The 13,371-nt window shown below is 43.6% G+C and overlaps 1 protein-coding gene across 3 annotated transcripts; it reads left to right on the top strand.

Annotated features, from left to right (window-relative positions):
- The first annotated feature begins 2,182 nt into the window (after positions 1–2,182).
- LSM6 (LSM6 homolog, U6 small nuclear RNA and mRNA degradation associated) lies at positions 2,183–13,362 on the top strand. Of its 3 annotated transcripts, none has more exons than XM_077300166.1 (4): positions 2,183–2,424; positions 9,025–9,135; positions 12,253–12,366; positions 13,151–13,362. In XM_077300166.1, exons 2-4 carry the CDS (start codon positions 9,042–9,044, stop codon positions 13,183–13,185), a joined length of 243 nt encoding a protein of 80 aa, XP_077156281.1. In that variant the 5' UTR covers positions 2,183–2,424; positions 9,025–9,041; the 3' UTR covers positions 13,186–13,362. The 3 variants fall into 3 exon arrangements, with proteins under 3 accessions (XP_077156281.1, XP_077156282.1, XP_077156283.1); XM_077300167.1 differs by having other exon boundaries at positions 2,423–2,464; XM_077300168.1 differs by lacking the exon at positions 2,183–2,424 and adding an exon at positions 3,483–3,885.
- Positions 13,363–13,371: the final 9 nt, after the last annotated feature.

Here is a 13,371-nt window from a genome sequence, read left to right as displayed (position 1 = left end):
GACATGACCGCCAAAAGTGCAGGGAAACACCAGAGCAAAAAAAAAAAAAGTCATTATCCTTGCTTCCTCTTCTGACACTGCTTTGGCCACTTTAAAGTGTTTACTCCACTCTCCTGTAGACATCACTTCTCTGGGGAACACTTCTCCAGCTATCCCAAGACTTCTTGCTTTGCTTGACAAAGGAACTAAAAAGTCAATGGGAATAGAATGCTAAAAAGAAATACTTTCAATCAATCAGTGCATGAAATACTTCCAGTCAATGCCAACTAATTGCTTCTGTCCTCATGTGACATTTGTCAGATGGCACCACTCAATCCATGATCAGTCAGGTATCCCATATGCAAAGACCTCTCTGAGTATCCATATAAAATCTAAGACATCAGGGCTTGGCAGGCATCCAGAACTGGCCTGGACATTACAGGAATTGACTGTGTCATTAGCTCATATGCAGCTTATTGACTCACATCCCTGTTCTGTCGCGAAGCAACCGTTTGTCTTACATCTGCTTGCTCACTATATTGCATTGATATGTTGTTTGTCTCCTCAAAGGAATCCAACCCCACTGAAACTTTTCCTGGCTCCTACTAAATGTTTATAGAAAGTGGCCAGAGCCAGGTCCAGGCCCAGCAGGGCTTCTGACTGGCCCCTGGAGATCTGATTGGTAGTGCAGATTAAAAGGCATCCTATTAAACAAGACTTCTGCCTGAGATGTTGCAGAATTCCTACTGAATCAGATGTGCAGCCGTGTTGGTCTGATGCAGCAGAATGGTGTATTTATCCAAGGTCTCTATTGCAAAGCACCCAGGGAAACAACAGGCGCTAGGATGCACATCTGCACTGTGGTCTTCCTGGGGGCTGGCTACATGGCAAAAGCTCCTGCCCACCCTTGGACTCTTGAGGCCCTGCCTCCAAACCTCAAGGAACATTCCTGACACAGGGGTCACCAACCTCCAGGTGTGGCCTGGAAATCTCCTGGAATTGGAGGTCATCTGCAGACTATACAGATCAGCTCCTCAGGGAGAAATGGCTGTTTTGGAGGAGGGACTCTGCAATGACAACTCATCTCCAGGCTCCTGATTATGAAAGGGCTTGCTTGGGAGGCGGGAACTCTGTGGGATTTCTGTTGTGGGAAGAAAGGAAGGCAATGAAAAGCAGGGTAGAAAACCAACTCTTCTTCTACTGGGAAGGTGCTACTAGGAAACAGTGTCTCCCCCCACACGCACACATGCCCCCATGGCCTCACGGTGCTTCTTTGCCTCATCTACAGTTTCCCCATCTTCCATGCCATTGATCTCAAAATTGCTTGGTTGTGATGGTCTTGGAAAGATTGCAGCAGGACCAAGGTGACTAGAGCTAGGGCTTTCTTGGTCTTTGTCCACACCTGGTGGAATGAGTTCCCAGATGACATCAGGGCCCTGCTGGAGCTAAACCAATTCCACAAGCCTGCAAAAAGGGGCTCTTCCACCAGGCTTTTGGTCAAGACAAGTAAACAAGCCATCAACTGCACCAATAGAAAAATGAAACCACAGTACAGAAAAACTAAATTGTTGATTGTTGGGTACTAAATTACACTGTTCAGCACAAGTTTCACTGTTGAATATGCTTATATTTGAATCAAAAATTTAATTGTACTGTGTTGCTTATGAGAGTTACAATGTAAACTGCACTGAGCCAAAAGGGAGTGTGGTATATCAATCAATCAATCAATCAATCAATCAAATAATGTTACTCCCTGCCATTTTGTGGCTGCCTCACCCAGTAGGCCTAGGTCCTGAGGCAGCCAGTTTATATTTGTCCCTATGTCAGAATCCCAAAGGTGCCCAGAAATCCAAAAAGTCTGGGGACCCCTGTTCTGGAGATATCAATTCAGGATAAAAGAAAGATGAAGACACAGCAAGTTTTGCTGAGGAAGGTTTCTGAGGACAGAGTAAAACGTAATGGAGATTTTAGAAAATGTGCCTGTAGATTGCCAGACTTTATTTGAGAACAAAGGCAGAAGACTTCACGAGTCTAGCCTTGACTGCTGAGCTGGTTTGAAAACAAACCTCGTATTTGGCCTGATGCTTTTTAACACTCATCCGCTTTTTCTGTGCCCAGGGCCCTCCAGGGAGTCTCAACGGCAGCCCCTGGCAACTACCGGGGGGCGTGGCCCGCCCTACGCGCCCTTGGCCACAGGCGCTCGCCCGGAGGAGGAGGGCTGCAGCTCTGACCCCGCAGCCCCTCGGGAGCCGGTTCCCGGCCAGCAACGCAAGACTCACGACGCGTCACACAAACTGCCCCCTCCCCCGCGCAGAGTTTGGCCAAATCCGGGAACCGTAGCGACTGTTGAAAACAGAAAGCGCTGATTGGTCCGCGGAGCAGCCCATCATTACTTGATCGAGAAACCGCCCGGAACGCTAACGAACGTGAGCCGGCAGTGCGCGGGTGAGTGGCTGAGGGCGGGCGAGGCAAGCGCGTGCGGAGGGTGAGGAGGGCAGAAGGGGGGGGGGCGTGCCTTTCCCCCGCGGAACGTTCCAGGCGGCCGCCCCTCCTTCGGGGCCTCTCGGCCGAAAGGGCCAGGCCCGTTGCCCAGCTCGCCCCAAGGGCCGCCGAGCCTCCGCGTCGTTCGCCTAAACGCTCCCTAGATCGGAGGCCACCGGGAGGAGCCCGGGGCTTGGCTTGGCTTGGCTGAGGGAACGGCCCCGCCCGTTTGTCCCCCGAGTGCGGGGGGGCCGCACAGGCAATCACGGCGCCTGCGGCGAAAGAGCCGGGTCTCCTCCTGCCCCGGGGGGTGCGTCACGCCGTGGAGGCCAAACGCGGGCTCCTCGTGGGCGGAGCAGGAAGGGCAAGCTCCCGGGGAAGCAAGCCTAAGGAGAAAACCACCCGGACGGAAACGGTTTTGGGTTCTTTCCAGAAATCCTACGTGGATGGTGTATTATGGGAGTGGGGATTATTCCTGGAATGGCCCTTGAGTTTTCCTCCGGTCATAGGTGGGGATTATTTGTGCAGAATTGCAGCAGAAAGTTCCAAGCCGAGGGAAAAGGGTGGCCTGCTTTTCCGATGTTTAAAATTAGTGTGCCTGTTTTCACAGCCTCGCCATACTTGTGTGCTGCCGCTTGTACATGTTTTACCTTAGGTGCACTTTGAGATTGCTTGCCCATTTGCCATCTTGATACTCCTCTGAAGGAAAAGAGGAAGGAAGTAAAACTTGGATCTACATGGATCCTCCACTTTTTAAAACTGAACTCTAACACATCCAGTATCAGATCACATCCAGACTTCGGCCTGGACCATTAAAATGGATCCAACACTTTCTGGCACTGCTGTAGCACAAAAATGTGGGTCCGAGGCACGGGTCCTTATGAATTCATGATTTTTTACATAGAAATGAAATAAAATCACCTTCATACTGACCATGCCTTAGACTATAGGTAGTACCATAAAAATCACGCATCCACTGCATTGTGGGGCTGCAATGGCACAAAAGTAGTTGAAATGGTTTCTCATGATTTTTGCACTAGATCATCCCAAACTCACCATAAGATCACTTTAGTATTGCAAGTAAGTTTATTTGATACAGCATTATGGCCAGATATTAACACCTATACAATTGATATCTACAACCCCAAAAATCTGATTCCCACCTTCATGGCAATACCACAGAGGAAAAATAGGGTCCTAGAGCATGGTTTTAAATGGATCCTCAGGGTTTTTGCATTGGCTGGGGCTTGCAACATAAAAATAACACTGAGTACGTCACTGCCACAGGTTTAAAACATTCTCCCAAAGCATGAAGCCTCATGCATCCTTATGGTTTTTTATTTCGGTCACCTTGAACTTACCATCAAGTCACACTTCATGTCCATGGCCACAAATGAACCACTAAAATCAAAGAGCACTGCAAAGGTACAAACACTGTATTAAATACTTTGATCCTATGGATTATCATGACTGTTAAATGGGCTCCACTGAAATGTGTTGTAAGATCACACCAAACTCCATGGAATGACCCACAACAAGCTATTTGAACACTGTATTAAAATGGGAAATCACATTCATATTCCCAAGGCAGAGATTGTCATGGTCTTAGTTGTGAATGTAGAATATTAAACCCACTGCATGGAGACTGCCAAAGTAATAACGAAAAGCAATAATCTGTCTTATGTTGATTCCGCTACAAATGGTTTTGGAAAATAGGTGGCTTGATGTGGGTTTCTGTAATGGATGTAGGTTTAACTGAGTTTTTGGCCAATGGATTTTGTCACAGCAAACCTCTAAATCAGTAGTCTCCAGAGCTGTGTCCATGGGCCCTGGGGCACCTGATGACCCCTTTCGTGGTGCTCACTAAGTAAAGTGGCAGGATCAGGATGGTGGCAGTGCCTCCCAGCAGGAGGCACCGCCATTGGAGTCATTTCCCAAAGTTAATTCTAGAGTGATGCAAAAGACGAGTGGTCCATGTAGTCCAGAATTTTGTTTCATGCGCTGGCCAGCCACTTGTCCTGGGTGGCCAGTATAGAGGGTTCAGCCTTCCTCTTGGGCTGCCTTCTGGACCATGGTGTTCAGGGGTTTGTTGGCTCTCTATATGAAACTTCCCTTTACTTAACTTGACTAGCATCGGCTGATAGACCTTTGCCCCATGAAACTGTAAACCCTTTTTAAAGGCTTCTTTGAATATAGCCATCTCTAAATCCTCCAGCAGTAGTGTGGTGTAGGCAGGTGCAAAGAGAGGGTGATTCGGACTGGATCGATTAGTTTGAATCACCCACAGTATAGTATTGATTTGTCTTGGTCGATTTGCTTGTGTCAAGGGCACCATTCAAGTCAATAGGTATCCTTCTTTTCTGGCCTTGGTGGGACGTGTTGAGGTAGAGACATGAAACTTGCAGCATAACTGCCTCTCCTCAAAAAAACCCTCCAAGTTAAAAAAAAATTGGACTGGAAGGTCCAATCCTAGGGGCATCCAAAGAGGGTGTACCCATCCAACCTCCAATATTTCCTATGGTGAACAGACTAGATTCTCCGATCTGTTTGTCATTTCTCATCATTGGATATAATGGAGGTGGTATGGGGGCAAACCTCCTTTTGAATCTTGAGGGTTGTTTTGATAAGAGGCTCCTACAGCAATATTGCAAGTTTGGTGCCTCTACCGCAAAAGCTCACCCCCAAAGAAGGTGCTCCTATCAGACCTCCATTATATCCAATGATGGGAATTTACAAACACAACAGAGAATCTGCTATTTCTCGCGATTGATATAAGTGTATGAACTCATGTGCCCAGTTGAATCAGTTTCATAGGCCCATCTGGTCCATCCTGTTTTTCACATGGGTAAGTTAGATCAGTGGTCCCCAACCTTTTTATCACCGGGGACCGGTCAACGCTTGACAATTTTACTGAGGCCTGGGGGGGGGGGTAGTCTTTTGCCAAGGGACATCGCTGCTGCCTGAGCCCCTGCTCCATTTGCTTTCCCGCCAGCACCCCTGACTTCCCGCTGCCCGCTGGGAGGCACTGCCAGCAGCATCTGCGCAGTGCCATGCCTAGGGGGAGCCCCAGCCATGGTGGCTGCTGGAGAGCATCTATGTGCCCTGCAGGGCTTTATGCTCTGCGGGAGAAAACCTGCTGGTCGTTCCCGGCCCCAGAGAATCACGCCTAGCCTCAACCAGGGCCAGGGCTTTCTCTGTCCTGGCCCCTACCTGGTGGAATGAGTTCCCGGGTGAACTGCGGGCCCTGCGGGAGCTGTCAACATTCCGCAGGACCTGTAAAACGGAGCTCTTCCGCCAGGTCTATGGTTGAGGCTGGGATTGGCGAGGAAGAACATTGCCCCCTCCTGGGGATTTGAAGTAGTCATCATTACCCTCCATCCCCCAATGCCCTTGTTTGGGTAGGGGAGAGTGGTATTTTCCGCCGTGTTGGGTATTTTTTATAGTCTTTTAGCGGGGGGTTTAACGGGGAATTTTAAGACTACTGTTACCCACCACGAGCCTGTAGGGAGTGGCAGGAAATAATCTAATCTAATAATAATAATAAAAGGTGAGCCAGCAGCAGAGTCACAGGGCAGCCCCCGAGGCAGCAGCCGGGGAGGAGGACGAGGAGGAGCCGTGGTCCGGTACCGACTGATCCACGGACCGGTCATCGGACCGGGGGTTGGGGACCGCTGAGTTAGATGCATCTGAAAAAGCCAGAAGCAGGCAGTGAAGACAATAGCCTCCCACTGATGTTATCCTATAGCAGCTCATATGTAGAGGTACGTTGCCTAGGATTTCTATTTAGTTATGAATAGCAACCAGACTTATTTGTTAATTTGTCTAGCCACCTTCTAAAGCCATCTAAACCAGTGGTCCCCAACCTGCGGGCCGCGGCCCGGCGCCGGGCCGCAAAGGCCATGGCGCCGGGCCGCAGCTCCCTCTCCCCGCCCCCCCCCCCGCAGTAAAAAACTTCCCAGGCTGCAAGCTTGCGGCCTGGGAAGCTACTTACTGCGGGAGGGCGGGGAGAGGGAATCAGGGCCGGGCTGCGCCCGTGCAGGCCGCGCCCGCGGGTGCGGCCCGCAGGCGCGGCCCGATCTGCGGGCATGGCTTCCGGGCGTGGCCCGAAGCGTGGGCGTGGCCCGCGCAGGCGCGGTCCCCGCAGGCGCGGCCCGATGCCCTGCCGGTCCCCAGCCTAATAAAGGTTGGGGACCACTGATCTAAACTATTAGCTATCTTCACATCTTGTGGCAATGAATTACATCAGATAATAATGTAGTATGTGAATAAGTGTTTGTCATCCTGAGTCAGATAATTGGGTGACCCAGAGTTCTAGTATGAGAGAAAAGTTTCTCACATTGTGTACATAGTACATCATTTTATAAATGTGTCGCCCCCCCCCCTTACTTGCACACTATAAAGGCCTAAATATTCTTGTTTTCCCCATGGAGGAGGTGCTACAATACATCATTTATTTTTACTTGGGTATATTCTTTGGGAGATCGGTCAACCAGAATTCTACACAATATTCTCATTGCGCCCACATATTTCTATGTGAAGATACTACAATATTGGCTGTTTTATTTTCAATCCTTGATCACCCTTGGAATGGAATTTGTCTGTTTCATGCTGGCTGGGTTGACATTTTGAGTTATTTATCACACTCAGAAGCTCACTTTTCTTTAAATCTGAAATGTAGTCTCAGTTAAGGCATATTTAACTATAGTTTAATTCAACTATCAGTGTGGTTGGACCTGAGCTGCTTTGTTAGCTATAGTTATTTAGGGTGTGTCAAACTTGGTCCTGAAACTATGGCTTGATGTTGGATTGACAATCACAGATAAGTCTTCAGTATGATTTTGTGCAGTGTACAAATGTAGACATATTGGCTTAATCCTTGTTTGATCTCCATTGTTGCCACAGCTGGGGTAAAGGCCTTTTCTTTTGCAAACCAAGATTTGAGTAATCATCTCCAAGCTGAATCCTGGTTTCACAGACTAGCTATAGTTAAAATACAATGTGTCTGAACTGAGCCACTATTGGAAGCGATACACTCCGTGCTTTATGTATATAAAGAAAATATTATTCAAAATACTTTGTTCCCAAGCATGTTATGCAATTCTGACCACATTTCCTAAAGTTTTATTTGAGGTATGAACTTTTGTGTGTACACTTTCTTAGATACAATACCATGGAATGGAAGTAATCACTGACAAACCTTGGATAAAATTTTGTTGATCTTAAAAGTGCCACTGGACTCAAAAATTGTTCTGTACTTCAGACCAACACGCCTACCCACTTGAATCACATTTCCTAAAGAATAAATCCATTAAGGCAGTTGTTTCTGGTGAAAGTGTAGATTATTAAACTGTACTTTTCTGCTTTAGAAGCTGTGAAATAGTACATTGGCACTTTTCATCTGACTGGTAACCTCAAATTAAAAAGGATATTTAAAAGTAATGCAGATTTGGAGGCTTTTATTTATGCCAGGGGCATTATAATCATCATTATTGGGATATTGGAGGAAATATATCTATGGCTGAGTCATGTATCTAGGAGATGACTTTATACAAACAACTGCCAAAAAAAGAAAGAAAAGTCAAATGGAAGTGAAGTTACGGGAATTACTTGAAGTGTTTTCATCAACTACTGGAAAGTCTAATGGTTATTTAGTGTGTTTAATCTGTTAGATGTTTTTAGACAAAATTTGTGGTGCATTTCTGCCCATTCAACATCATGAACTTAATCATCACTCCGTGATTTATAACAGTGAGAAACCTAAATAGCTGCGGGTGTAGGTTGGGTGTGCCTGTGTGTGTATTGATTAACTATTTATCCTTATCCACTGTTCCTCTTAATATTTGTTAAACAGCCCTGGGGGTGGAGAGTGTCCTGGCTGTCCAAGTTGGAATACGGCCAATCAGGATGCAGCCAGCAAAGCTGGCCGCACCCTAATTGGCCATGCACCTACAGCTCCTGCCCCCCCTCCCTGGATGCTAGCCACTTTGTTTTCAGATGCTGCAGGAGTTTGCATGTAAGAGAGAATCACAGAGAGCCCTGCCAAACCACAAACCAGCCCTGATTACCTGCTATGGCTCCTGCTGTGAGGGAGAGAGAGAGACAGAGAGAGATCTGCCCTTGGTCCTAGCGCCCATTGCATTCCTGGTTGCAGTGGGCTTTCTTGTTAGTTATATATAATTCATGTCCAGAATGCTGAAATCATTTGAACAAATGTGTTCTGTAGGAAAAATCTCATATATGGAAAATAAGCCATGCCTGACTGCTTTGAATGTTTCAAGTGAAGATGTATGGTGAACAGATGTCTTAGATAATCATAGACGAAGCTTATTAAGAATATCAAGCTGCATGTGGTTTAGAGGGTAGTTTTGTACAATGACTGTACTGCTGCAGTTTTACGCCTCTGTTCAACAAAGGTTTCTCTTTTTTATTCTGCTGTTTGATATTTATTTCCCTAGAGAACACTTTTAAGAACTACCATACTGCCTGTTTGCTGAGCGCTTGTTTGTGATCTGTTTTGTGTTCTGCTTTTCAGCCATTTTTGTATTTTTCTGTCTCTTTATGTAGTTTCTTCTTTTGTCAAAATGAGTCTACGGAAACAAACCCCGAGTGATTTTTTGAAACAAATAATAGGAAGACCAGTTGTTGTGAAGTTAAATTCTGGAGTTGATTATCGAGGTAAGTTTTTCTACCCTTCCTTCTCTGGATATGTTGATATATTTGTGGTATTTCAGACAGGGAAGAAGTCATTAATACAGTTCCTGTGAGGGTGAGTTCTTTAACGTTCTATGTGTATGTATATTATAACAAAGGTAAGAATATGTAAATTAATACAGACTAGGTACTTTTGCAGCGTGCTGATTGTTCAGTTTCTTGCAGCCTTCATACAGTCACCCATCTGATTAGTCTTTAAATTCTATGAAATCTATAGAGACTTGGTAGTGCAAGATCAGTAATCTTTATGGTTTATTTATGTACAAAATGTATGTCCTGCCTTTCTGCCCTCACAAGGGCCACCAAGGCAGCTAACAATTTAAAACATATGTGCTAACATAACATTTTAAAGGTAATTGATTATTAATTTTAATTACTTCCTTTATTTTATATTCCTCCATTCTCCCCAGTGGTAAACCAAAAGTGACTTATATCATTTCCCTTTCCCCCATTGTATCTTCACAATAACCCTGTAAAGAAGGTTAGGTTCTGAGAGTGTGACTGGCCCAAAACAACTGAGCAAAATGAGGATTTAAATCTGGGCCTCTCAGATCCTAGTCCAGCACTCTGACCACTGGATCTCATTAAAACCATTAAAATCAGCCTCTCAGAACATCACTACAAGAAATTAAAAGCAGTTAAAATATGTAAAAAGACCTAAAAACAGCAATTAAAAGGTAGGTCACACAGTGCTTTAGTAGGTTTAGTTATTTTGTAGTCTAGCTTCACACTGAGATAGGATGCTGCTTCTCTGTTGATATTTGCAACTCACAGTAAAGATCATAATTGTGTATTTCTGTATAGGAGCACAAGGTGCTCACAATGCTTCCCTGTAATGCTAACCCATAATTCACTCTGAACAGAATGGTTCAGAGAAATGCTTGGAAATGTTTTCCAAGTAGCATTTGAATTATAGAATGATAAATCTGAGTTAAATGCTGAAACGATTTAATTGCAGCAAAACTGTAGATCTGTAAACATTCCTTGCAGAAATAAACATTCTCTTGTTGCAGAGGAATATCCTGTGAGTTAACTCATGCACATTTGGGAATATAGATTAAAATTTTAGTGATAGATTTTGGTATTTAGCATACTCTTAAACAAGAGAGTACAGAGTCATGACTATGTGGTCATGTGGTACTGCTTAACTAAAACAATTGCTTGGGCTCTTTCATATTCCTTGAACCCTGATAAAAGGCAGGTATAGATGTTTTATTTTAATAAAAAATAAAATTCCTCTTTAGAATTATTTTTATTTTGGTATCTTTTCCTAGCTCTTCTGAGGACTGTAGATGAAGGCTGAACTGTGCCCTCTACCTTTTGACCTCTGGAATCACTGGCCTTTGGTTGATGAGCTCACAGTGATCACTATTTTGTCTCAAGGAAGAGATGAGTCAGGGCATACATAGTATTGGGTCCAGGTAGGGAGCTTTTTCCCCACTAGAGACAGTTACAACTAGTGTAGCTTGGCAGAGTACTTCTTCTAGGGGCAAACTGTGATCTCCCCTCCCCCCCCCCAACACACACACAAAGATTGCTAGGGCACTCACAAATTATATTGTTTGGTCCCTCCAGTGTTTTTTGTAGTTGCTGCTCCCCTAAAAGATGAGTAAGGAACATCATTCATCTGAAAATGTTCATTGTGTGCACCTCTAAAGGACAAGCCAGGAACAGGAGCATTGTTCATCTGAGTGTGTTGTATTATTTCAGTATGTTCTAATCCACATTTGAGGTTGTTTACTGAAATTATATACATCTTTAAGCTAAATGATAAATATGGAACATACATACATCATTGTGCCACTGTGAAAGGGTAGGACTGTTTTCATGATTTTAGTATCTCTTTAGACAGCCAGAAACTTCCTCATTTGAAAAATAGAAAACAGAAGGGCAAAGTCATCAGCAAAGTTAAACTGCATAGTAACCACCATCCTTAGGTAGTGTTTTCTGTGCCTGCTTCCTGAATAAAACATAATGTGCATAAAAATATATAAGCAACAGTATACACTTTTTGATGCTATGGGAGCTCTTAAATGGCATTCAGGATTGTGTCCAGGTAAATTTGTAGAGATGTTCATTCATTTGGTGGTCTTGATTATAACAGAAGTTATTTAGAATTGAAGTCTGACATTAAGTAACATCTATACTGGCATAGCTCGCTATCTGTGATGGCATTGTATGATCTCATGTAACATCAGTCCTATACTGGTGTAACAATTAGTAATGTGTGGACTTCGAGAACATTGGTCGTGTTGTTACTTTTTTTATTAAAAAAAGGTGTAAAGACCAGTATTCTGATTTTAAGCACACTTACCTATTACCGGTTTTGAAATCAACCGGATTTGCTTTATGTGCCTTTTCAATCCTTTATGACTCCTAGAAATATATTTCTCTCTCTCTCTCTCTCTCTCTCTATATATATATATATATATATATATATATATATATATATATATAATTCTAATATGTATTTTTCTAAACAAATTCCTAAATCCCAGTCAACTTTCTACTTGAATTCTATAGTTATAAAGGGCAGCTGTAATTCATGTTGTGGAACTGAAAAAAGGGTTCCTATATAAATAGGGTTTTTAATAACAACATAACTGGAGTAAACTACTGGCAAAGTCTATATGCAGAGTATGAATATATCTGTACTATTGCATATATGAAAAAGGGAAAAGACCTCACCTCGTGTACAGGGCTGCTTCTTCCCATTGTTCCATTAATCATGGTGTTCCTCTGCCCTGCAAATTCATGGCTCTTTACTGCAGAATGCCAAGTCTCCTCAGAATCCATCAGTGAATGAATAGCATTACCAGCTTTTAGAAGAGAAGCTGTAGATCTTGTTACATGGCTTGTGTGCGGCAATGATTGTTTTATTTCCTTTAACAAATGATGGATAGTGACTTGATCACTTCACAGTGTGGATGAGTATACGGCGGCTGTTGTCCCGTATCTGTCCCACATTCTCACTGGCTGTATGTTTCCATTAGTTTCCCTAACTTGCAATTAATGCCGTGTTTGATTAGGAAAATTGTAGTTCTATAATCTGAGCTGTTTTGTGGGATTTCTGTTTATCAGGTGTTCTGGCTTGCCTGGATGGATACATGAACATAGCTTTGGAACAGACAGAAGAATATGTAAATGGACAACTGAAGAATAAATATGGGGATGCGTTTATCAGAGGAAACAATGGTAACTATGCTCAGATCCAGTGGTGGAGAACAAATTATACAGCTAAGCACTGGGTTCGCATGACTCCCCTCTACCCTGCCTAATTTTTTTGTCAGCTCACATTTTCCACTAGTTTTACAAGACTGTTCCTGAATTTGACACCATTTTCTTTCAGTGAGGGGGAGAACTGGAAGGTGGTAAGGAAGGCAGCGAGTCTTCTTGAATTTTGTGCTAGTGAAACTTTATTTTTTAAGGGATGATAGCAGGGGGAGATTAATTTAGGAGTGGGTTTGGGAAAGTGTTTGCATGTTTTAAGGCCTTATGATGCAGGAAATGGAAGCCATTTCTCCAGCATAGTTATTCATTTTGTTGCACTTAGTTTTTTGGGGTGGCAGCGGAAATACTCCTTTTCTGGGCATAATAGTGCACACATCTACAAATGATCAGATTTACACATTTAGTATGAGAGAGGAACGAAACACTGTTAGGAAGGTCCAGCTGGTTTTAAGTGTTCCCACTGAGATATTTATGCCTATGTTTAAACCTCTTGCACTTGAGTATGTGTAATGGTGCTTAAGTGTTGCTAGACCATGTCTTTAGTGAGCCACATGATAAAGTTTGGTTTATTGCGGAGAGTTTTCTTTTTTAGCACTGGTGGTAGTAATTATAATCCTATGAAAAAATATTATTGTTAAAAATACTGAATTGTTTGTTAAATGCTGCCTATACAGCATTTGTATTAGATGTCTGCAAATTCTTTACCATTTGCCCATGACCATTTTCTGTTTTTTGGGTTTTTTTACAGTTTTGTATATAAGTACACAGAAGAGGAGAATGTGAATATAGCTGAAGGTGGACATTTTTGGATTGCAAATTTTGTTTCTTAACAAAGTTTTATTTGTTGATGATTAGTAGTGATGTTTCATTGCATTATCCTGGAAATCTGCATATACCCTGTATGAAAGGCCAGACAATTGTTAGTATGTGTATTAACGAAATAAAACATTTTCTGACAAACTCTATGGA

The sequence above is a fragment of the Paroedura picta genome, chromosome 10 (assembly GCF_049243985.1).
Source record: "Paroedura picta isolate Pp20150507F chromosome 10, Ppicta_v3.0, whole genome shotgun sequence".
NCBI lineage: Eukaryota > Metazoa > Chordata > Lepidosauria > Squamata > Gekkonidae > Paroedura > Paroedura picta.
The sequence above is the reverse complement of the archived record's forward strand: the minus strand, read 5'-3'. Positions and strand labels throughout refer to the sequence as shown.

Excerpts from the sequence above, each read along its gene's own strand:
- LSM6 (XM_077300166.1), top strand. The coding sequence starts at position 9,042 with ATGAGTCTACGGAAACAAACCCCGAGTGATTTTTTGAAACAAATAATA. Across the intron at positions 9,136-12,252 it reads TTCTGGAGTTGATTATCGAG|GTGTTCTGGCTTGCCTGGAT; the intron begins GTAAGTTTTTCT and ends TCTGTTTATCAG. Across the intron at positions 12,367-13,150 it reads GTTTATCAGAGGAAACAATG|TTTTGTATATAAGTACACAG; the intron begins GTAACTATGCTC and ends GTTTTTTTACAG.